Here is a 25,353-nt window from a genome sequence, read left to right on the forward strand (position 1 = left end):
CTAAATTTGGTGATAACCAAGAAACATTAGGGTTAATCAAGAACAGCTGCTTTATATTTGTTAAAAACAGATCCTATCTGACAATTTTTTTAATGTTATTCAAAATGGCACCAACTGTAAAGGTAAAAGGAGTGTAATAATTGTGATGTATAAAAAGGTTCAATAAGGTACCTCACAAAATAACTTTTTTTAAAAAAGTCTGGAGTGTGGCATGAAAAAAGCCTAGCATAGTTGCTTAGCAAGAAAAAAAGATTTGACTCAAATTAGAAATGATTAATTTCCTTTATTGAAGCCTAGGCTTGGTCAACAGAAACTTGAGATTTGCTGAAATGAGATATCTATAGAGGAGATTTGCTGAAATGAGATATCTATAGAGGACATGAGAAAAATGTGTACATTTGTTGTTGACACCATAGGCAACTGGTTACACTTCCATGTGGAGCAATGGGAATAAATGCATTGTGGAGTAAAGACGAGGAAAGTGAGGAAATGGTGAATGGAATGACATGAAAGGTTATGAGTGAATATGAGGGATTCTAACACAGATGAAGCATCAAGGCCATTGGTATCTTGCATCTTACAAATAGATCAAAAATTACAAATTGAGAAAACACATGCTCAAAACCCTTCAAAATATCTTAGTGACATGGTTACCAACTCTATTTGCAGATTTTAGTGATTTGTTAGATATTTTGCAAGCTAGATTAATCAAGATGATGCTGTGGAGCACACAATAATCACATACTCATGATAGAGTGATTAAACAGCTTTAATTACTAAAAACCTGAGCATTACTGATACATGACCATATAACCATTTACGGAGCGGAAACAGACCATCTTGGCCTTTCAAGTCCGCACCAGTTCACTAGAACAACTCCACTAGCTCAAACCTCCCGCTCACCGCCAATAGCCCTCCAACCCCCTCACCTCCATGTACACATCCAACCTTCTCTTAAATGACAGAAGGGACCCTGACGTAACTATCTCATTCGGAAATTCATTCCATTCTGCCACCACTCGCTGAGTGAAAAGGCCACCTCTAATATTTCTCCTGAAGTGTTGCCTCCTTACCCTTAACTCATGGCCTCTTGTTCCAACCTCCCCTGCCTTCAGGGGAAAGAGTCTGTTTATGTCTATTCCTTTCATAATTTTAAATACCTCTATCAAGTTCCCTCTCCGTCGTCTACATTCCAATGAATAAAGTCCCAGTCTCCTTAATCTCTCCCTGTAATCCAGATGCTGTAAGCCAGGCAACATCCTTGTAAACCTTCTCTGCACTCTTTCCACCTTATCTATATCCTTTCTATAATTTGGAGAGCAGAACTGAGCACAGTACTCCAAACTTGGCCTTAAACAGCTGCAGCATCACCTCCCAGCTCCTAAACTCTATACTATGATTTATGAAGGCCAGCATACCATATGACTTCTTAACCACCCTATTTACATGGGAATCCACCTTCAGTGAACTCTGTACCATAACCCCTAGGTCCCTTTGCTCCTCTGCGTGCCTCAATGCCCTCCCCTTAACTGCATATGTCCTATTCTGGTTATTTTTACCGAAATGCAACACCTCACACTTGTCTACTACATTGAATTCCATCTGCCATCTTTCAGCCCACTCTTCCAAACAAACCAAATCCTTCTGTAATCCAAGAAAATCTACCTCACTATCCACCACTCCCCCTATTTTCGTATCATCCGCATATTTGTTTACCCAGTTAACCACAGCCTCCTGTAAATCATTAATATAAATGATAAACAAATTAATATAAATGATAAATATAATATAAATGATAATATAAATGACTTGGCCAGGATCCAGGTACAGGAGCAAGAGGGGGCAAGTCTGGGCATGCCAGCCTTTATTGGGAAATCCGGGGAGGAGCCAAGGGAGGGATTAGGGAAGGACATAGAAGTTTGGACTGACCAGTCCATATATCTATGCAAATGCCTTTCACCACAGACGCTAAGATCGGAAACTTATTTTGAGTATAGATAAGTCACTAGTACTGTTTTCCATAAGAGCACAATTGCTGAAATAAAATGTCATTATTTTAAAAATTATGTTTTACAAGAGTGGCATCAAGAAAGCTATTTCCTCCAGTTGAGGCTAATGATGAGGAGTGATTTGAGAAACTTAGATAAACCTATTTTGTTCAGAAGTGAAACTTGGCCCTCTATGCATCTGAGAAATGCCATGGCACCTCAAATTTCTTCCAAGCAAAAGCAGGGTAAATGGTTGAAGCAGTAAATGATCCAGAGCAATGGAATAAGATGGGGCAAAGAAGATCAAAGTTTGATTGCTTTTGCAAAAGACCAACAGGAAGACATGGGATCAAATTAATGTCTTCCCTGCTTTAAACCAGCCATTTTTGGACCATCTTGGACTCGACTCAAAGTTTATAGCCCCTTCCCCATGAAGCAATCATGTTTTGGTTTCTTCCATTCATCTCTCCTACCAACTGCATAAAAAATGTTTATGTTGCGTGAGGTGAAAAGAAAACAATGCTTTTACTTAAATGTGCTTTGCCCCTGTTGAGAATTCCTACTTTAAACAATTGTGGGAAATGCTTTTAGACATCTTGGGAACATGGAAACATTGCAAATTATTTTTGTTTTATTCTTTGTTGAAGAAGCTGCCTTTCTAAATCTCTTTGCTTCACATATACAACAATCATTAGTGCAAAAAAAGGTTTCCCAGTGGCTCACCGAAGTTTTTTTTCCCAACGTCATATGCCTGATATTCAAGCTGCAGTCTTTCAGATATGGCTCATGGCGTTCCATAAATTACAGATATCCAGTGGAGGCCACCTTCTACCCAAAATGTTGCACAGATTTGGTAAAATAATAACCACAATTTAAAAGCTTTGAGTTGGAAGTCGATTGGAGATCAATCCACAGGACCATAAGAGTAACAGAGAGGATCACTGGGGTCTCCCTCCTCTCCATGGATATGATCTACCGGAATTGTTGTTTGAAAAGGCCTTGCAAAATTGTTGAGGACCCCTACCACCCCACACACAGCATCTTTCACATACTCCCATCGGGAAAGAGATACAGGAGAATCAGAGACAGAACCATTAGGCTGAGAAGTAGTGAGAATGCTGAACAACTGAATGAAATCCTTTGAGATGCTACTATTTAGAAAGCAATTATTATTTATGAGTGCTGCAAATATATCATATATCTGGATGTGTGTTTGCATATTTTGCACCAAGATCCGGAGAACGCTGTTTCATCGGATTGTACTTGTACAATCGAATGATAATAAACAAAGTCAAGGATATTCAACCAAATCCCTTGATATTCCAAGTTCTATTCAGTTTGGATCTGTGACAAAATTAAATAAGATGTGCAAGCTTCCAGTGATGGATAAAATGAATATTTGGGAACACTGTGGTATTTTCTATTCTAGATTTGAATAAAACATTGCATGAACATTCCCACTCAAATGTTAATCTAATTCATCATGTCACAGACCACTACTTTTCTTTTCAAGTTAAAATAAATTTCAATTGAATAGTAACATTCATGCCATGCCCTCAATGTAGCAAATTTGGCACCTTCTCAACTGGGATGCATTCGCTGCAGGGTTACAATATTAGAATGTCAAATCTACTGCCCAGTAGCTTCCATCCACCATGATGAAGAGACAATAACACTATCTACAAATTTGCGGACTATACTACAGTAGTGGGTTGTGGGTAGGGGTGATGAGTTGGCAGGAGGGAGATAGGAAATTTGGCTGAATGGTGTACTAACAACAACCTTGCACTTAATGTCACCAAAACCAAGAAGCTGATTGTGGACTGTAGGAAGGGAAAACCAAGGTGCACGATCCATTAATCATTGAAATAAACACATTTCAAACTCTCCAAATGATTTCATTTATGCTCCCTCCACTGCCTGTCCTTCCTCACAACCTTACTACACATTGCATCAACCTTTCTACCATCTGCTCTATTCTTGTCCCTATCATTATGTTTCCCATCCACTGCCAAACTAGTTGACACCCTCCCTAACACCTCCAGCAAAACTATCCACCAGGATATTGGTTCCTCTTCTGTTCAGCTGTGACCTGTTCTCAAACCTTTCCCAAAATCCAAACCCCTTCTCCCTCACCAATTCTTCAGCCACACTTTCATCTCCCATATCATCCAATTCTCACCCTCACTGGCACATGGCACAGGCAGCAATCCTGAGATTACTACCTTTGAGATCCTGTCTTTCAGCTTCCTACCCAGCTCTTGTATTCTTTCTTCAGGACCTCCTCTCTTCAATTATATAAATTATTAATCCATGATTTGTTAAGCTTTGCAGTGTGAGCATCAAAAGGAAAGGGAGTGTTTATTCTTGAGTAACTTGAGTCGTGGGATATGAGGTTGGAGTCACTTCATCTGATTTCATATCAAGACCTTCCCAAAACTATGGCTTATATATTTTCTGAAACTTGGCATTAGGAACAGTCAGCAGGAAAACTGAGTTAGAGACATTCATTGCATTTCACCTTTCTGTTTGTTACAAGGACAGTGTTGCTCTCGGGAATAAATACAGTGGCCTGTATGAGTTAAGTTTTTCACACTGAGAGTGGTGGATGCATGGAAGGAACTGCCAGCAATGATGATGGAGGCAGGTACCAATAGAACTTTTAAGAGATTATTTGATAGGTACATGGATCAGAGATAAATGGACTACCATGACTACCAGCCCCCCCCACATCTCCATCGGGCACACAAAACTCAAAACGGTCAACCAGTTTACCTATCTCGGCTGCACCATTTCATCAGATGCAAGGATCGACAATGAGATAGACAACAGACTCGCCAAGGCAAATAGCGCCTTTGGAAGACTACACAAAAGAGTCTGGAAAAACAACCAACTGAAAAACCTCACAAAGATAAGCGTATACAGAGCCGTTGTCATACCCACACTCCTGTTCGGCTCCGAATCATGGGTCCTCTACCGGCACCACCTACGGCTCCTAGAACGCTTCCACCAGCGTTGTCTCCGCTCCATCCTCAACATCCATTGGAGCGCTCACACCCCTAACGTCGAGGTACTCGAGATGGCAGAGGTCGACAGCATCGAGTCCACGCTGCTGAAGATCCAGCTGCGCTGGATGGGTCACGTCTCCAGAATGGAGGACCATCGCCTTCCCAAGATCGTATTATATGGCGAGCTCTCCACTGGCCACCGTGACAGAGGTGCACCAAAGAAAAGGTACAAGGACTGCCTAAAGAAATCTCTTGGTGCCTGCCACATTGACCACCGCCAGTGGGCTGATAACGCCTCAAACCTTGCATCTTGGCGCCTCACAGTTTGGCGGGCAGCAGCCTCCTTTGAAGAAGACCGCAGAGCCCACCTCACTGACAAAAGGCAAAGGAGGAAAAACCCAACACCCAACCCCAACCAACCAATTTTCCCTTGCAACCGCTGCAATCGTGTCTGCCTGTCCCGCATCGGACTGGTCAGCCACAAACGAGCCTGCAGCTGACGTGGACTTTTTACCCCCTCCATAAATCTTCGTCCGCGAAGCCAAGCCAAAGAAGAAATGCAGTAGGGAAATTCTCGGCAGTTGTTGACAAGGTTATTAAGCGAGTGCAACAATGTGGGCCAAAGGGCCTGTACTGTGCCGTAAATTTCTGTGTTTATGGAGTTGTAACAGGTTAATTCAAAAAAATGCTGCTTAAATCCAAATACTTTCAATATTAACATTTATCCTTCATATGCTACATTTCACAGTGCAGCTGTTTAGACACTGATGATTAATTTATAGCTGAAGGAAGTGTACAACAAGGAGTGAAATAGTATTCACTAAAATAGTATAAAAAGGGACTTGCATTATTGCAATGCCTTTTATCACTTTGGGACATCTCAAGACACTTCAAAAGAAATTAATTACTTTTGAAGCTTAATAATCATTGCTTATATGGAGGCAGATATAGCAATTTGCATTCCGGAAGATACTAGATGAGGGTTGCCAGAGTCATTTTCTTAGAGCTCCTTAAACATATCAAGTGATCCACTTCAGAGCCTTCATTATTTTATGTTGCCGGTCAAAGCGTGGAAGCATTACTGTTGAATTAACGACTAGACCATTCAAAATGATTTACGTTGATGCTTTCCTCCAAATGTCTGCTTTGTTTGCATGCTAAAAGGGCTTGGGCTCATATCCACAAGATTTTCTATTGATTTTCTGAAAGCATTCAAAAAAGTTAGTTGATACAATTGAGATGCATGAAACAAAAGGGTCCTTGTCTCCGCTTGGATCAAAGGACATAAAGCAGTGAGTCATGGTAAATTATTGTTTTTTGGAGTGCAGAATGTTTGACATTAGTATCTACATAATGAATTGAATATTGACATCTAAAGTAAAATTTGATCATCTGCGCTCAATGTGGGCAAAACCAAGGAACTGTTTGTGCACTACAGGAGAGGGAAATCAGGAGATCACAAACCAGTGGAGAGGGTAAAGAACTTCAAATTCCTGGGTGTCAACATTTCTGAAGATCTATCCTGAGGTCATCATGTCGGTGCAATCATGAAGAAGGCTCACCAGCAACCATGTTTCATGAGGAGTTTGAAGAGATTTAGCATGTCACGAAAAACGCATAAATTTCTACAGGTGTACCGTCGAGAGCATTTTGGTTGTTTGTGTCAGTGTCAGGTATGGAGGTGCCAATGCACAGGACAAGAAGAGGCTACAGAGAGTTGTGAACTCGACCAGTGCCATCATGGGTATCAATTTCCATTCCATTAAGGATATTTATAAGAGACGGTGTCTTAAGAAAGCAGCTTCTATCATCAAAAACTCTCACTACGCAGGCCGAGCCCTCTTCTCACTGCTGCCATCAGGAAGGAGGTACAGGAGCCTAAAGACGACCACTCAGTGGCACAAGGACAGCTTCTTCCTCTCTGCCATCAGATTCCTGAATGGACAATGAACCACAGACACTATCTCGCTTTCTCTTTTTCTTTGCATGAATTTATATTTTTTTAAATGTAATTTATAGCAATTTTGCACCATTTGTAATGCTGCCGCGAAATGACAAATTTCAAAAACATGTTCATGGCCAATGACTTCTGATTCTAATGATGGCAAACAGAAAAAGTGAGGATGAAACAGAACAACTGCAACAGATCATGGATAGGCCGCTGCAATGGACAGTTGAATTCAACTCTGATATGTATGATCTATTGGAATTTGCAAAAAGGATAGGAAGAAGGAATGTGAACTTACCAGAACTTTTCTAAATGTTGTGCTTGAACAGAGTGACCTGATAATCTTAAGTTCATAGATCTTTGAAGTTTTGAGTGCGTTTGGCAAAGCATGTGTGCCATTAGGCTTAATAGGTGGACATTTTGAATACAAAAGCAAAGTTGTGCTGGTTAACAACTTCAGGATCATGTCAACAGGATTTATCCGAATGAGTTCAGGAACAAGGGGTTTCAGGCAAAAAGTTACATTGGAAAAACTGCAATTGTTCTTCTTGGAACAAACAAGGTTGAAAGGACATTTGATGGAGATGTAAGGATTATTTCAGGTTTAGCTAAGGGTTTCAAGAGACACAAAATAAGGTTTTGGTGAAGAGGCCCAGGGGATGTGAGGAAGAGCTTCCTTTTTGTGACAGGTAGTCATGACATGAAATTGGCTATGATCATCAATTTACGTGTGTGTGCGTGCACCATGGTCTGGAAAAATGCTGTTTCATCTGGTTGTATATGTACTTGTGACGATACCACTGTTTTGCTATTGGTTACCATCTTCTGTATGTATGGCTGGCCCACCTCCGTGCTGACTGTACCAGTGACTCCTCCCCTTGGAATCCTCTAATAAAGGCTGTTAGGCCCAGACCCCTCCCCCAGTACGAGCTCTAGACTTGGGCCAAGCAACATGAGTTTTAAGCAAATAAGTTCTGGCAACTTCTAGACTTTGAAGGTAATTGATAGTGCTGAGGCGGCATGCCACTAGGCAGGCGAACCGACCCCACTTGTAATCCACGCGGCGGGGCAGCCGGCCAAAATGGCGCCGTCATGGGGTTTCCCCTTCTTCTCAGCACCGGGCTCAGAAACCCGCTCTGAGGGACCACGTGACGGCCGAGTGACGTCGGCGCCCCCCAGCGCGGTTATCAGCCAGGTCCAGGCTAGGAGTATAAACCCAGTCCGGCAGCCAGCAATAAACCAGTTTTTCTGCTCACTGAGCTCAACCCGTCTGGTTGTGTGTTCTTTCAGTAACAGTGTAGCTGCCACTACAATTGGTAACCCCGAATGGTTCAAACATCTTTGAACCCAACATGAGCGAACCTGGGATCAGTGCTATAGCCGTCAAGCTGCCTGACTTCTGGGTTCAGGAGCCGGAGACCTGGTTCGGCCACACAGAGGCTCAGTTTCACCTCTGCCAGATTTCGTCCAACACGACTAAATTCTACCATGTGGTCGCCGCCCTGGACCAGGCCACCACCAAACGTGTGCTGCACCTCGTTCAGCACCTGCCTGCCGAAGACAAATACAGGACCATCAAGCAAGTGCTCACCAGATCCTTCGGACTATCCAGGCATCAGCGTGCCGCTCGAATACTGCATCTCAACACCATGGGGGACAGGTCCCTGGTGGAGCTGATGGACGAGATGCTTGCGCTCATGGGTGATCACACCAGCTGCCCACTCTTCGTGCGAATTTTCCTTGAACATCTGCCCAACGACATCCGGCCATTACTGGCCCAAGAGACCTTTACCGACCCGAGGAAGGTTGCTCAGAAGGCCCAAGTGCAATGGCTCAAGTGATTCCCAGAGGGCTCGGCAGTCCAGCAGGTCACGAGGCATGGGCATGACCACGCCAAGCCTGCCCTAGTGCTGCGGTAGAACACTCAGCCCCTTCATGGGCCACCAAGAGCATAACCAGGGGCATGGCATCTGGTCCGGGCCTCTGCTTCTACCACCAGCACTAGGGAGCTAAGGCTCAGGAGTGTCGTCAGCCCTGCTCGTTCCAGGGAAACAAAAAGGCCAGCCACTATTAATGGCTGCAGCGGCTGGCCAAGGACACAGCCTTCCACAGCCCATGCCAGACGAACTGCTCTGCCACCATATGGACCGTGGACCTGATGGATGGATGCGAAAGGTCCTGTGTCCTGTGGGACTCAGTCAGCGACCAGTGCTTCCTCGTCAACACTAGGGCCCAGATCAGCGTCATCCCGGCCACGGCTATCGAGTCCAGGAACCGACCTCGAGGACCTCCCCTCCGTGTGGCCAACACAATAGAGATCCGGACGTATGGGAACAAGACAGTCCACTTCCAGATCAGCCGGTGAAAGTACTTGTGGAGGTTCACCATCTCATCCCTTCCAACCACCATCCTGGATGCTGACTTTCTCCTCGCCCATGGCCTCCTGCTGGACATTCGAGGTAGGTGCCTGGTTGACGCACGGACTTTCCAGGCCGTTCACAACGATGCCTCCTGCACAGAGCAGCCGCAGATGGCCGCGATCAGCACGTCCAGAGATGAGTTCCAGCAAATCTTGGACAAGTTCCCAGCCCTCCTCAGGGCACAGTTCTCTGCTGCCTCACTGCGCCATGGGGTGTTCCACCACATCCCCACCCAGGGTCCACCAGTTCACGACAAGGCACGCCGGCTCCAGCCCGACAAGCTCCAGGTGGCGAAGGAAGAGTTTTCGCATCTGCTGGAGCTGGGGATCATTCGGCACTGCGACAGCCCGTGGGCCTCACCGCTCCACCTGGTCCCGAAAGCCTCCAGTGGCTGGCGCCCCTGCGGAGACTATCAACAGCTCAATGAGGCCACATTTCCTGACCGTTACCCTATCCCTCATATCCAGGACTTTACGGCCAACCTGCATGGTGTGAGGGTTTTCTCCAAGGTTGACCTGGTGCGCGGGTATCACCAAATCCCGGTGCACCCTGAGGACACACCCAAGATGGCCATCATCACCCCCCTTTGGCTTGTTCGAATTCCTTCGCATGCCATTCGGGCTAAAGAATGCCTCTTAGACCTTCCAGCGCCTCATGTACTCAGTGAGCAGGAACCTGGATTTCGTCTTCATTTATTTGGACGACATCCTCATTGCCAGCAGGGATCGGTGCAACACAAGGACCAACTGCGCTTCCTCTCTCTCGGCTGGCCGACTTTGGACTCACCATCAACCCAGCCAAGTGCCAATTCAGGAAAGAGTCCATGCAGTTTCTGGGCCATACCATCACAGCCGAAGGAGCTACGCCCGCCGCTACGAAGGTCGCCGCTATCAAGGAGTTCCAACGCCCGGACAACCTCAAGGGGACGCAGGAGTTCGTGGGTATGGTCAACTTCTATAACCGATTCATCCCAGGAGCCGTAGGCATCATGCAGCCACTATTCGTCCTCATCACAGCCAAGCACAAAATGCTCACCTGGACCCCAGAGGCCTGCAGTGCATTCGAGGCCACCAAGAACACCCTTGCAAAGGCTACTATGCTCGCCCAACCGCACACCAACCTGCATATGGCGCTCTCCATTGATGCCTCTGCCACAGCTGTCGGCGCCGTCCTGGAGCAGCAGGTGAATGGACAATGGAAGGCACTGGCATTCTTCAGCCGGCTTCTCCGCCTACCAGAGCGCAAGTATAGCGCCTTTGACTGTGAGTTACTGGGCATGTACATGGCGGTGCAGCATTTCCGCTATTTCTTGGAGGGGAGAACTTTTACCATCTTCACTGACCATAAACCCCTCACTCAGGCGCTCACGATGCCAAAAGATCCCTGGTCGGCTTGCCAGCAGCGTTCTTCGTGTTGGAGTTTACCACCGACATTTGGCACAAGGCAGGGAAGGACAACATGGTCACTGATGCACTCTCACGACCGGCCATCTGCGCGCTGACACCCGGTCTCAACTTCGACCCACTTGCCCAGGACCAGAAGTCCGACAAGGAGACACGAGCCTTCAGGACTGCCATCACAGGCCTGCGGTTCTGAGACATCCCAACTCCTAGCGGCGAAGGCACCCCGCGGCCAATAGTTTCCCAGCAGTGGCACAGGCAAGTCTTCCATCACATCCACGACCTTTCGCACCCGTCCATCAAGCCCTGTGTGATATCTCCGTGGGCACCCCGCGGCCAATGGTTCCCCAGCAGTGACGCAGGCAAGTCTTCCATCACATCCACGACCTTTCGCACCTGTCCATCAGATCCACGGTCCGTATGGTGGCAGAGCGGTTCGTCTGGCATGGGCTGTGGAAGCAGATCGCGGACTGGGCCAGATCATGCAGCCATTGCCAGATATCCAAGGTGCACAGGCACACCAAGGCACCAGTGCAAGAGTTCAAGCATGTCCGGGAACGGTTCAGCTACATTCACGTGGACATAGTCGAGCCCTTAGAAGTTTCCCGGGGCAACCATTAGCTGTTCACGGTGGTAGACCCCACCACTTGTTGGCCCAAGGCGATCCCGATGCCAGACGCCTCCATGGACTCCTGCTCCTGACCGCTGTTGCCCGGTTGGTTGCCAGGTTCAGCGTTTCGAATCACCTCACCAGCGATCGGGGTGCCCAGTTCACCTCTGTGCTCTGGGCACAGTTCGTCAACAGGTTGGGGATAAAGCTACACCGCACCACGGCCTATCACCCGCAAGCCAATGGGCTGGTCGAGCATCTGCACCGCCACCTTAAGTCAGCACTTATGGCCCGACTCACCGATCCTGATTGGGTGGATGAACTGCCTTGGGTGCTCCTGGGCATCCGCTCCACACCCAAGGAGGATCTGCAGGCGTCATCAGCTGAGCTGGTCTATGGCGCACTGCTGCCACTGCCCAGTGAGTTCATCAATGCGCCTCACAACCCCCAGCGGTCGCCGCATGAGCTACTTCCCCACCTCCGGGCCCACTTGGACTCCTTCGCACCCCCATTGCCGTCCAGACACTGCACACAGCCATCTTGCATCCTCAACAAGCTGCACTCCGCAGAGTACGTTTTTATTCGGTGGGGCCCACCCGCACACCTCTGCAGAGACCTTACAAGGGGCCTTACAGGGTTGTCCAGTATTCAGGGTCCTCGTTCACGCTGGACATCAGCGGCAGGTGGGAGCTGTTTACTGTGGACAGGCTGAAGCCAGCTCACCTCGACCCCACCAAACCAGTGATTGTGGCCCACCCCAAGAAGAGAGGCTGCCCAGCTAAAAAGGACATTGGCGCCGGTTCTGGGGGAGGCTGTGTGGCGGCATGCCACTAGGCAGACAAACTGGCCCTGCTTGTAATCCATGCACCGGGGCAGCCAGCCAAAATGGTGCCGTCGGGGGTTTCCCTTTCTTCTCAGCACCGGGCTCAGAAGCCTGTGCTGGGGGACCACGTGACGCCCGAGTGACATCAGCGCACCCCAGCACGGTTCTCAGCCAGGTCCGGGCTGGGAGTATAAGTCCATCCCGGCAGCCAGCAATAAACCAGTTTTTCTGCTCACTGAGCTCAACCCGTCTGGTTGTGTGTTCTTTCAGTAGCAGTGTAGCTGCCGCTACAGTGCATCAGTTTTCATTTCTTTTTTTTCTCACTATGGACAAGTTACTGATTCCAGACAAAATTGAAATCAATACACAAGCGCCTCAAGCTTCGGGCAAGTTTGAGCTCTGGCTACATTGCTTCAATGACTTCCTACTGGCATCTACCAAGATCGGTCATTCCAAAGGAGACAAACTGCGTATCCTATTCTCGCATGTTGGCCATTGTGTATACCTGATAGTCAGGGGCTGCACAACATTCACAATAGCCTTGGAAATGCTGAAAGGCAGTACCTGGCTGGGATGAACGTAGTTTATGCGAGACATCTCCTGGTCATGTGGAAGTAGCAACCCAGGGAGTTGATTAGTGAGTATATTTGGGCCCTGCATGAGCTCAAATTATGATGCGGCTGTAAGGACATCACGGCAGAGACTTGTGCTGACAAACTCATCCGGGATGCCTATGTATCAGGTATCTGATTGCACTATATTTGCCAGAGACTGTTGGAGGAACAGGGCGGTCTGAATCTGCAGAGAACAGTCATCCTAGCCAAAGCACCGGAAGTAACCATCCACATTGTAGACTCCTCCTCTGGCAACGTGGCTGCTTCGTGGGGGATGCGGGCACCGCCATCTTGGGACATGGGATCCCAGGTCAGTGGCATGCAAGCACATCTCAACTTCTCCTAAGCTCTCGCCACCACCGATGAAGCTCTACTTCTGTGTACTTAAACAGAAGCACCAGCGCAAGCCCTGCCCGGGACATGGCCTGCTCAGTCTGCAGGAAGAAGGGGTTCTATGCGAAAGTCTGTAAGTCAAAGCCTCCTCCCCCTAACAGTGGGGTCAGCTGCCGTGGATGATATCACTTCCGGTGTCACTTAGAGCTATGAGTAACACCACCACATGTGCCACAGGGTCTGCCATCTTGGCTGGCGTAACTTCCAGTCATGAGCAACAACACTGGGTGTGGAATGGGCCGCCCATCTCCAGCACCATCTTACTGATCAGAGAGCAAGTCCATTCTGGCCTCGGTCATACTTGCCCACAGCAGCAATTCAGACAACAATTTGGTATTGGTCTCAGTCACAATTGACCAGAACAGCCCTCACCAACTAGCCATTGCAACGATGGACATCGAGGTAAATGGTTGCACAACAAATTGTCTACTCGATACCAGGAGCATGGAGAGTTTTATATACTCTGACACGGTACAAAACTATTCCCTCACAGAGCAACCAGAGACCTACAGAATTCCAATGGCCTCAATAATCCAATCGGCAGAGACCCACAGCTGTTGTATTGTAATACTGACCATGCATGGCAAGAAGTATAAAAATTTTAGATTTCTAATAATACCACAGCTCTGCGCGCCCATGCTACTGGAGTTAGACTTCCAATGCCAGCTCAGGAGTGTCACTATGGAGCATGACAGGCCCAACCCCCCTTCACGATCTGCAACCACCAGTTTTTAAACCGCGCCTTCCCCCCCATCACCATAGCCGACCTGCAGACAGTCCACTCTCCAGGTTCCCCCTGCCCCTGTTCACCTACACCTCACACTGTCAGCCTATTGCCACCAAGATCAGGCAATACAGTTCTGGAGACAGGCCTTCAATCAAGTTAGAAGTGCAGTTCTGACTAAGGGGATTATTGAATCCAGCACAGGTCCCTGGAGGGTTCAGGTTGTAGTGGTCAAGAGTGGGGAGAACCATCGCATTGTAATCAACTATAGCAAAACCATCAATTAATTTCATGTAGCTGGTTGTGTACCTTCTTCCCCACATCGTCAACATGGTGAATCAGATTTCTCAGTGCTAGATGTTCTCCACCATTGACTTTAAATCAGCTTACCACCTGCTCGCCAGAGGACCACCAGTACACCATGTTCGAAGTGGATGGCCGCCTCTATCACTTCCTACAAGTTCCTTTCAGGTCATAAATGGTGTCTCCATCTTTCAGAGGGAGGTGGACCGAATGATGGATGTGCACAGGTTCCAGGCCACATTCCCCTACTTCGACAACGTCACTATCTGCAGCCAAGATCAGCCAAAAGCCTGAACCTCACTTATAACAAAGACGTGTGTATTCCACACTTTACACTTGGCTACCCTCTGCAGCGTTGTGGAGCATGGAGTCATTGGCCCCGATCCTGACCGCATGTGCCCCTTGTTGGAACTCCCACTACCCCACAGCCTCAAGGCTCTGAAATGATGCCTTGGGTTCTTTTCATATTATGCTCAGTGGGTTCCAAATTTTGCAGATAAAGCCCGACCCCTGGTGAAAGCCACCACTTTTCTCCTATAGACAGAGGCCCAAGAGGCCCTCACCCACATCAAAGGAGACATTGTCAAGGCCACAATGCATGCTGTGGATGAATCCACCCTGTTTTAGGTGGAGAGCGATGTCTCTGACTTTGCTCTGGCCCCTCTTAACCAAGTGGGCAGACCTGTAGCTTTTTTCTCCTTCAAACTCTGGCATTCCTCCATTAAGAAAGAGGCCCAGGCCATTGTTAAGCCAGTTTGACACTGGAGGCACCACCTGGCCGGGAAAAGATTTTCCCTGCTTAATAACCAATGTGCAGTCACTTTTATGTTTAATAATAAACAGCGGGGTAAAATCAAGAATGACCAGATTCTGAGGTGGAGAATTGAACTCTCCACCTACAACTCTGATATCTTGTACCAGCCTGGGAAGCTCATTGAGCCTTTAGATGCCCTGTCCCGGGGGACCCAGCACGCAGTCCAATTGACTAAAAGCCCTCCATAACGACCTCTGCCACCCTGGGGTCACTAGGCTTTTCCACTTTGTTAAAGCCTGAAACCTCCCCTACTCTATTGAAGATATCAGGGTGTTGACCTGAAACTGCCAGGTCTGCAAACCACACTTCTACCGGCTGAACAAATCGCACCTGATAAAGGCCACCCAACCCTTTGAATGCCCCAGTCATCATGGAGGCGGGCCTCATCTCATTGATGAGAACCAATAATAATACAGTGGAATTACCACAGTACTGTCAGATGATAATGAACTTGATTTCAAAAATAAATTGGATGGATACTTGGTGGAAATAAATGTGCACATCTATAAGATAGACTGGTGGAGAAGGACTGACTAATTTCATTTGCCAAGGACCAGCATGGGTTTGAATGGGCACCTTCATTGCCATAATAACTCTGAAATGTGGGGGGAAATGGTCTTGATTTGATGTGGCCCAGATTTTCATTTGCCTGAATATTTCACAATGAAGATCTTGCTTTCGTACCTGATCAAATCCTTTCCAGTCATATTATTTTTCTCTCAGCATCCCCTCAGCCACTCATTTCCATGTTCATTCCTTTGAGGCCTCCAATGTTTGACAAGATGATGGGGTGGTGGGGGGGAGGGGGTGGTGTGGAAGAGAAGGAATAACAATTTGAATGCTGGAAAAGAGTGGCATTTTCTGTAGACATACAGCTGTACAAATGCATTAGAAATTCACAACTGAATATGTGAGTAATATGACATTTGCACATTTTTAATCTTCCACGAAAATCTGAAGCTTCAAAATTAATGTGTGGCTGCCTCAGCCTCTTGTATATCTTCTTCCTTGGTGATCCTTTGGGATCAGGGATGATTTGATTTGACACCATTTCATTAGGTTCTAAGACAATTAATATGGGAACCACAGACTCTTCTACAGATGGGTAGTTTGAAAGGGGATGTGACCTTTCCACTATTTATAATAAGCGTCTCTGTGCTTCTGACACATGGATTGAACATTTTCAGTGATGCCCAGCATGCTCCTTCTTCACTTAGAAATTCCCAGAAGCCAGTGGGGATATCATCTTTTCAAAGATGAACCTCTTTTCAAAGAACAACCTCAAATCATTTCCTCTGACCAAGCTCAGAACAGAGTGTCTGTTCTGGGAGGATATCTTTGGCTTGGCTTCGCGGACGAAGATTTATGAGCTGCAGGCTCATTTGTGGCTGACAAGTCCGATGTGGGACAGGCAGACACGGTTGCAGCGGTTGCAGGGGAAAATTGGTTGGTTGGGGTTGGGTGTTGGGTTTTTCCTCCTTTGCCTTTTGTCAGTGAGGTGGGCTCTGCGGTCTTCTTCAAAGGAGGTTGCTGCCCGCCAAACTGTGAGGCGCCAAGATGCACGGTTTGAGGCGTTATCAGCCCACTGGTGGTGGTCAATGTGGCAGGCACCAAGAGATTTCTTTAGGCAGTCCTTGTACCTTTTCTTTGGTGCACCTCTGTCACGGTGGCCAGTGGAGAGCTCGCCATATAACACGATCTTGGGAAGGCGATGGTCCTCCATTCTGGAGACGTGACCCATCCAGCGCAGCTGGATCTTCAGCAGCATGGACTCGATGCTGTCGACCTCTGCCATCTCGAGTACTTCGACGTTAGGGATGAAAGCGCTCCAATGGATGTTGAGGATGGAGCGGAGTCAACGCTGGTGGAAGCGTTCTAGGAGCCGTAGGTGGTGCCGGTAGAGGACCCATGATTCGGAGCCGAACAGGAGTGTGGGTATGACAACGGCTCTGTATACGCTTATCTTTGTGAGGTTTTTCAGTTGGTTGTTTTTCCAGACTCTTTTGTGTAGTCTTCCAAAGGCGCTATTTGCCTTGGCGAGTCTGTTGTCTATCTCATTGTCGATCCTTGCATCTGATGAAATGGTGCAGCCGAGATAGGTAAACTGGTTGACCGTTTCATCAGATGGGAGGATATATGACAGTGTGAATATGGTCCCAGTTTTATTTTAATGTTAGTCTGGAATTGGGTGCTGACCTTGCATTATTCTTCCAGTAGATTTGGAGAATTTTCCTCCGATGAGTCCCTTGGGTTAGTCCAAACCCCAAGCATATTGGAGGATGGGAATCTTGGCAAGACAGTGAGTTTGGTGCTGGGTTTGTGCTCTTTATTCTCCACAACCTATATGTCGGATCCAAATCTGTGCTGATGCACAAAATAATAACAAATTTCAACAGATGTCAAGTGTAACTGAGAGGCGGCTCCCGATGGAGCTTCACACTGAGAACCTTATCTTGCAGATGCTGAGTATAAATGCATACTTTCAAATGCTTCAATTAACAAATCAACAATGGCTCAGATCACCAGGCACAGGCAATTTTCACTCCACAGTGTAGAGTCTCAGATGGAATCTCAACACCCTTGGGACAATCAGGACCATCTCAGTGGAAGGGAATTCCATTTTCATAGCTAAAGACTCAAAAACTTCAACGTTGAAATGATGCGCAGAAGATGACTGTCTCAAAGAACAAAGAAGTGTGATCATATTCTTCTGGTGGAGCAAACCAAAAAAGGAGCATGGTTCTCATGGAGAGGGCTTTGCCATAAAGAATGATCACGTCTTAACATGATGGCAACATTTCCTGTGAAATTATATTTAAATGCTCTTCGGCCTCTTCTATTTGCCCTTTGGGATGAACTTTGCCTCTCTTTCACTCCAGTTCTATTTGTTCTGAGGTAGCTCGCATGTGGCCTGTAGATGTTGGCACAGATGGAGCAGAAGATGGTTGGCAGTGTGACCTGGTTGGTAGTTTCTGAGGTTGTGCCCTCCTTCTGCCATTTAAACTAGGCCCATGTGTATTCCTGAGGTGTGAATGCAAGGTTTTTCGATGCCATTCCAAATGCTTCTTTTCTTCTCCAAGAAGTCTTTGGCCAAGTATTCCCAGAGGAAGCTGCAACATTTAGTAAAATTTTGAGAATATTCTAAGAGCTTTCCTTTGTCTACCTTGGTAACTTTTACCAGTAAAATATCTTGGAACAGGGTGTCTATTTTAGACTTTAAAATTTAAGAGTAGAAATATGCCATTTGGCCCATTGAGTCCACTCATCATGAGCTGATCCATTCTTCCATTCAGCTCCACTCCCCTGTCTTCTCCCAGGAACCTTTGATATCTTGACTATTTCAATACCTATCAATCTCTGCCTTAAGTACACTCAATGACTTGGCTTCCAATGCCACCCATGATAGCAAATTAGAGGTTCACCACTTTCTGCCTAAAGAAATTCCTCTGCATCTCAGTTTTAAATGGGCACCCTTCCATCTTGAAGTTGTGCCCTCTTGTCCTATTTTGCATATATTGGCATTGATCATGCAAACAACATGCCAAATGAGTGTACTTGGGCTTCAGTGCTGACCTGGAAAAGAACACTGACATTGGTTCCTGTCTATGCATTTGGAGAACTTGGGGATACCACCAATGCCCTTTCACAGAGGTAGTTAATCTCACTAAAGCGTGGAGAAGGACAAGGGTCATGCATTGTAAGCTGGGGATGTTGTGCCAGAGGTGATATCTTGATTTCTTTTCCCCTTTCTTAGTTTTCCAGTCTGCTTGTAATTCACTGCAGAAAGAAAATTACCATTATCTAACTCTGGAATTTTCAGCTATGCCTTCATAATTTTATGCAATTTGGTTATCCAAATTTCTTCTGCAACCATTAAAAGAATAGAGTAGAAAATCCTGGAGATATTCAGTAGATTGGGCAGCAAACAAAAACTGAGCACTTTAGGTCAATGACCCTTCCCCAGTTCTCATGAAGGTCTTTGTGAGCTGAAACGATGTCTGCTCCTCTCTCTGCAGTCACTGCCTGAACTCCAGAGTTTCTCCATTTTTTTTTGCTTTTGCTTTTATTACAGATTTGCAGCATCTGCCATATTTTTTAGCTTTTTAAGTGATAGTGTAGGGTTAGCTCATGCACCTGTAGCAACATCTACACTGTTTTGGGACAAATTCATAAATTATATCTGATAACAGACCACATGAAGGAACACCACAAAAAAGTAAGTGTGGCAACATGCTTGTTTTTTTATCTTTTGCTCTGCAGATGAAATTCCATGACAATTAAAGATCCTGAGAAAATTCCCCTGAATTTGGCAGCTGATAAATAATTTCAACTGTTTTCATAGCATTATCACACTTTAAAGTTTTGCCAGGCTTCAGAAAATAGTAATGTTTAAGGAACCTGTGCTATTGTTTCATTTTCAGACAATTGCTGAACTTCAATCAACAATTACAACCTTGCAGGAAAAGAGCAGTCGAGAGCAGTTGGCTGCAGAGAGGCAGCTTCAAGAGGTGGTGGGAAAATTTGAAGATGAGAAGAGGCTGTTGATTAGAGATAATGACAGAGATAACAAGGTAAACAAAAGAAAGTTTGATACCCTTGAGTTTCTCTTGCTTGTAAATATTTATGGGAGTACCATCTTATCTGACCGTTGTGATGCTGGAACAACATGATTCACCAGCTCAGTGGGATTTGTCTTGAGACTTTCAACCATCCTTTACCTCCACTTGTAAATGTTTATGGGAGTACCATCTTATCTGATCGTTGTGATGCTGGAACAACATCTCACTTGCACATAGAGTTTCATATCTCCACCCTGCCCCCCCCCCCACCATCACTCCTCACTTCACTCACTGAATACTTCCCCAAGAACGAAGGAATGGGCTTGCATTTTCATAATCATTCAAAACTTCAAGACCACCCAAACTTATTCATGATTTGATGGGTGTAAAATTAAAACCTGACCCCACCGAGTTCAAAAGTCAAACTTAAGCACAAATTTTTATAATTTTATTGATACCCACCCAAAACCTGTTCCTGCATCATTGATTTCAAAAAGTCATCCCAAATACTATGCAGAGAATGTATCTTCTTTTAACTTGAGCCTGAGGATTTAGCAATGATTCCCAATCCAAGGTGGATAAATGTCGTCAAGCTCGTGATTGTGTTCCACATTGAGGCACTTTTGAAACCTTCACTATTGTGAGTCAGTGTGTAATAACTAGTTAAATGGCATACTGAATATTTCATTAGGTAGTCAACCTTGGTTATGTGCTTGTTGATGAGACACTAAATCCTACAATTTTTGGCTCAGAGTCCCATGTAGTGAAGCACAGGTGATAACCAATTTTTTAAATAACTTTCACTTTTTTTTTCAAAATATACTTATGAGCATCAAAAACAACTTTGTATACATCATACAGATGTACATTATGCTCCTGTTTTCTTAAGCAGAAAATCCAACACACATATACACAAATGTTCAAATAGACCCTCAGATACACACCTGGGAGCCTCAACCCCTGAGCACCTTGGCACCTTTGCTGACAGCATCATCATTATTTCGTTGGTCTTTTACTCCATAAGCACTCATAATTCAGAGGAAAAAAATGCATAAAGTTTCCCATTTTTGGAGAAATTTTCCAGTGCACCCTCTTAATATATATTTGATTTTTCTCTCCAGTTTAATAAAGAAATTGATATCCTTAATCCATTGTGGAATAGAAGGACTCCTGTCAGACTTCCAAATAACAAGATTAGATGCTTGGCTAAAAAAAGGACAGGCATGCTATCGTGTCTTTCTGCTAGGAATTTAGGGAGATGTCAGAGATTCCAAATACTTCAGTCAATGGGCAGGGTTGCAAGTTGATTTTAAATATTTTGGATAGTATGTTGAAGACTCCACTCAACAATCTTTATATTTTAGGGCACTGATAAAACACGTGACTTAAGTGACAAGGGAAGCTATTATACCAATTGTATTTGCCCTCTATTGCAGGATAAATGGCTTACAGTCAACCCTCCGTAGCACTTGAAATGAATAAATCCTAAGCAAGTGCAGGAAGTGGTAGAATGAATTCTCTCAATAGCCTCTTCCTACATTTTCTCCTCAATTTCCATTTACCAGTTCAGATGGGTGAAAACTTTTAATCTTTTGATAGGGCTTCCCATTCCTCTAATATTCCAACTGAGAAATCTGACTGGCGTCCCCTCACCAGGAGTGCTCGGATTCATTGGACTATACATTTAGATTTTATGGGCTGTACCGCCCTAATTGAGTATAAGTATCAAGGTGATCCCCCCAATCCCCCTTCCCCCAACATACACCAACATAACTCCATACACGCCCACATACTACACTTGTCCCACGTATTAATAAGCCATGGGGATAACACTTTATATCCACATGGTCCAAATGTCCTTGCCTCTGTTCTTCCTAGTCTGACAGTGAGCTGATCTTTCACGTTATTATTAACGAGGAATTTGTCATTTGGAAGTTTACCTGTGCAGTGCGCTACTGAGGTAGAAATCAGGATGGTACCAGTCCTAAGCCCCAGCACTAAATAGGATGTGCTGATTTCAGAATGGTAGCAGAGCTGCTGTAATTTCCCTCAACAGGTAAAGGAGAAAGGACTTCCCATGTGGTTAGAGTATCCATCATGTAATTACTGACCAAAAATGAAATTAGCTTCAGGGAGCTGCTAAGGGATCCAACTCCCAGCACCTTCAGGAGATGACAGTAAAAATGGGGCTAAATTAGAAGCATATAACCATGACCTTGCAATCAGTTGTACATTTTAGAGATACAAAAAAGACACCACATCTGAGAAAAGTTATCTACAAACAGTAATTGTGATAGTTGACACACTTCAAAAATTGCTTACATAAGATGTGCTGGAAACACTCAATAGGTTGGGCAAGAAAGAGAAACAGAATGAATGTCTCAGGTCCTTGAAATATTATCTCTTTACATGGATACTTCCTGGCCTGCTTTTGGTTTAAGATTACTGGCATCTGCATGTTTCTCTTATTTAAAAAAATAATGCTGTACTGTTTGTAAAGGATCAAGATATGAACAGCTTCTCCATTAAAATGTCTTACCATTGCTGTAGCTCCCAGCTGAATTCAAAGCATCCAATTATCATTATTTTAAGATACTAAAAATATGAACTCCTCTACCTAATGCCCATAAATTTGATTGTGAGAGAATAACTAGCCACAACAGCATAACATTTGACATTTGAGCATTTCAAATCACCTTAAAATAATTCTGAGAGAGTACCAAGGAAAGCAGATTAAAGTATGATAATGACGTCTGTTGCAGATAAGATGATTATATCTGCCACCAACGATTAAGGGATATTACAATTTTTTCTCTAAAACAAATTGGAGAGAAATTGTATCTTCTATTGGAGAGGATTATCCCATTTTGAGGAAAATACAAATAGCAGATTAACGGGGAAATATAGCAATGATGTTCCAAATTCCTGAACTATATTTCTGTTAGATATCCACCTCTAGGTGCTTTCTTAACATCACAGGAGTTCCATTGCAGGATTATGTGACTGTTCACCTTGCTCCCCAGATACAGAAAGGTGACTGGAAATGCTGCACCACAGGATCCAGCAGCTCTCTTTCCTCTCCCACTCCCTTATTCAAAAGGGTTCTAAAACCTGAGGACAGAAACTTACAGTCCCTGTCCAGCTGTGGAGAAGACACAGTAAATGGAACATTGGGAGGGCTGAACATGACTGTTCACTCAATCTCACAGACAGAAGCAGCCCTCATTACTAGGCAGCTGGAGAGTGCAAGCGTGTGGGCAAGACATTGGAGCTGCCGCCTCGCCCACGTTCAGTCAAAACCTCATATGCTGTTTGAGTGGAGTTTGCATGAACTCACTGAGACAGCACAGGTTTCTTCTGAGAGCTCCAATTTCTATCCATGCCCTATCTGAGTCCTGGTGTGGGTGGGTTAATTTGGCCCTAGTGTATAAGTAGATGGGGACGAGATGGAGGGATGGGAATGTGGTCGAGAAAATGTTGCAGAGAAACATATGATGGCAGAAAGGCTTCCTCTTTTTTCCTCATCCTGTGTGCTGGTTCAGTTTGTGATAAGCAAGTAAAGGTGGGTTGGTTTCCTAGCGTCCGAGATAGTCAGACCTAGAAGGCCCTGAGATTAATCTCAGAAAGGTGCCAATGCAAAAATTGTGGAAACTTGCAATAAATTATGGATTTGTAGCCTGGGCTAATTCCAAAAAATTACGTTCATCACTTTGGAGAAAATAGTTCTGAGTTTGTACTTAAGGAACTGTAGCCGTGGCCTAATTGGGAGGACACAAGTCTAGCCCGAGGCTTTCTGTTACACCCAGCACACTGAAAACAAAAACTACAAGACTATTAGCTTCTGAAAAGAGAAAAAATGTTTCGGGTACGACCTTTCATCAAAATTGGAAATTAAATTGACTTGGAAGATGCACAAAAAAGATTTGTCAAGATAGCCCTAGCCGTAGCAAAAAAATGTATTATGTCAACCTGGAAATTGGAAGATAATTTGAAAATACAACAATGGTATATAGAAATGAATAAATGTATTCCATTAGAAAAAATAACATATAGTTTAAGAAATAATATTGAAATATTCAAACAAATATGGGAGCCTTACATTAAATACAATAGCGAAAACCTACCAGGGACAATCATTACCTGGAAGGAGAAGGAAAGAAAAGAATGGACTCAGTAGAATTTCTGGTGTATTTTTGTTGAATGACAACATTGTCTGACTGGCTTAATGCAACCTAGATTGTATACCTAAAATGGATGAGAGGGGGGGGTGGGGGGGTGGTTTGGGAGGAGGGAGGGGGGAGGGAGAAAAAGTCACTGTAAATGTGTGGAAAAGAAAAAGTGTATATCATGGCTATTGTGATTTATGGTGTGAAAAATAAAAAATAAAAAAAAAAAAAAAAATTGGAAATTAAAAAATCACCAATACTCGAAATATAATTCTAAGTAGTGGAAAATATTTCAACACAGAGAAGTTTACTTCCACACTCGGGTTGCTCTGGTAAATCTCACCCATTCTTAATCCAGCAAGTGTTGCACACCAGGTGTTGAAAAGTTGCATCTCCCAAAAGGTCAAGATACAAATCCTCTGCATTTTTGTCCTATGGTTGCACTGTGATAGAAATAATAATCTTTTTTTTTTTTTTTAATTAATTTTTTTTATTTTTAGAAATAATAATCTTGACATCTCATAACATTTTATAAGTTCATCAATTATTTAAGGTGTTGATAAATGAATATCATTCTAACATTAGACACAGTCACATGGTTGTCCTCTTTGGCTCCAGTCAGTGCCGTCCAACAGAACTTCAAGGAAAGATTTAAATATTTCAAAATCAATGGTATCAGAATGCTATAGTTTCTGAAGGAATTCCTGCAAAGCAACTGAGTTTGCTCATTGTTGAAGTCGGGTTGATCAAAGTTATTTTTCCCTTTTCACACCAAAGTTATCTGATGTTAGTGTGCAGCATTATTTTAGGCAGAGGTGGTACGAGGAGGTAGGCTTGTTGGTCCCTTCCATTCCCTCCTTCCATTCCCTTCCATCACTGATGGAAACTGCTGTGCTGGTGCTTTACATTGCAATTAGCACCAGAGGGAAAAAGGAAAGATGGAGGGCAAACTGTAAGAAGGCACAACTTTGTTTCTTAGCATAAGAATAAATTTGTGGGTAGATTTTCAGTAAATGACTATTATTTTTCTGATCTTGAGGCATTCACAGCAAGAGGTGGATACTTTGAAGAACAGGAAATGCAAAAAGGATATCAATGTGAAAACATTAAATCAGTTTTTCTGGCATTTCGCAAAACCAGGACAGCAGCTCACTCACTGACCACAATAGAAGCAAAATCCTCTGATGAAAGTTCATTGAAATCTTTCAGCTCATTTATACCTTTGTAACCTCCAGAGTCGACTATTCCAGGGAATTCCTTCATTTCAGAGTCATTTCAAACTCTGCTCCCTCGGTCTAAACCAATGTCTTATTATCCATTCCCACTTTCTTGTTGATCCATTTTGTCTCCCGGTAAAGCAATGTCTTAATTTTAAAATTCTTGCTATTGTTTGCCTGTGCCTCAAAGGCCTCACTCATGCAATTTACAGTTTCCTCCTGTTCTATAATTCTGTATTTAATTGCTATAACATCGATAGTGATGCCTTCAACTAACAAGAGGAAACTTCTTCATCCTTTGTGCCTGTGCAGCCTGTTTGGAAAAACTAGTTACATTCAGCCCCTTACAACCTTCTTTTGGTCAGT

At 44.7% G+C, this 25,353-nt stretch overlaps 1 protein-coding gene across 7 annotated transcripts in view; it reads left to right on the top strand.

Annotated features, from left to right (window-relative positions):
- cep112 (centrosomal protein 112) overlaps positions 1-25,353 on the top strand; it is a 399,081-nt gene that overhangs the window by 308,066 nt on the left and 65,662 nt on the right. For all 7 annotated transcript variants that reach the window (XM_069929793.1, XM_069929789.1, XM_069929788.1 and 4 more), the window contains one exon: positions 19,467-19,616. In XM_069929793.1, coding sequence (XP_069785894.1) covers positions 19,467-19,616 — 150 coding nt within the window. The remainder of the gene's footprint in view (positions 1-19,466; positions 19,617-25,353) is intronic.

The sequence above is a fragment of the Narcine bancroftii genome, chromosome 3, assembly GCF_036971445.1.
Source record: "Narcine bancroftii isolate sNarBan1 chromosome 3, sNarBan1.hap1, whole genome shotgun sequence".
Lineage (NCBI taxonomy): Eukaryota > Metazoa > Chordata > Chondrichthyes > Torpediniformes > Narcinidae > Narcine > Narcine bancroftii.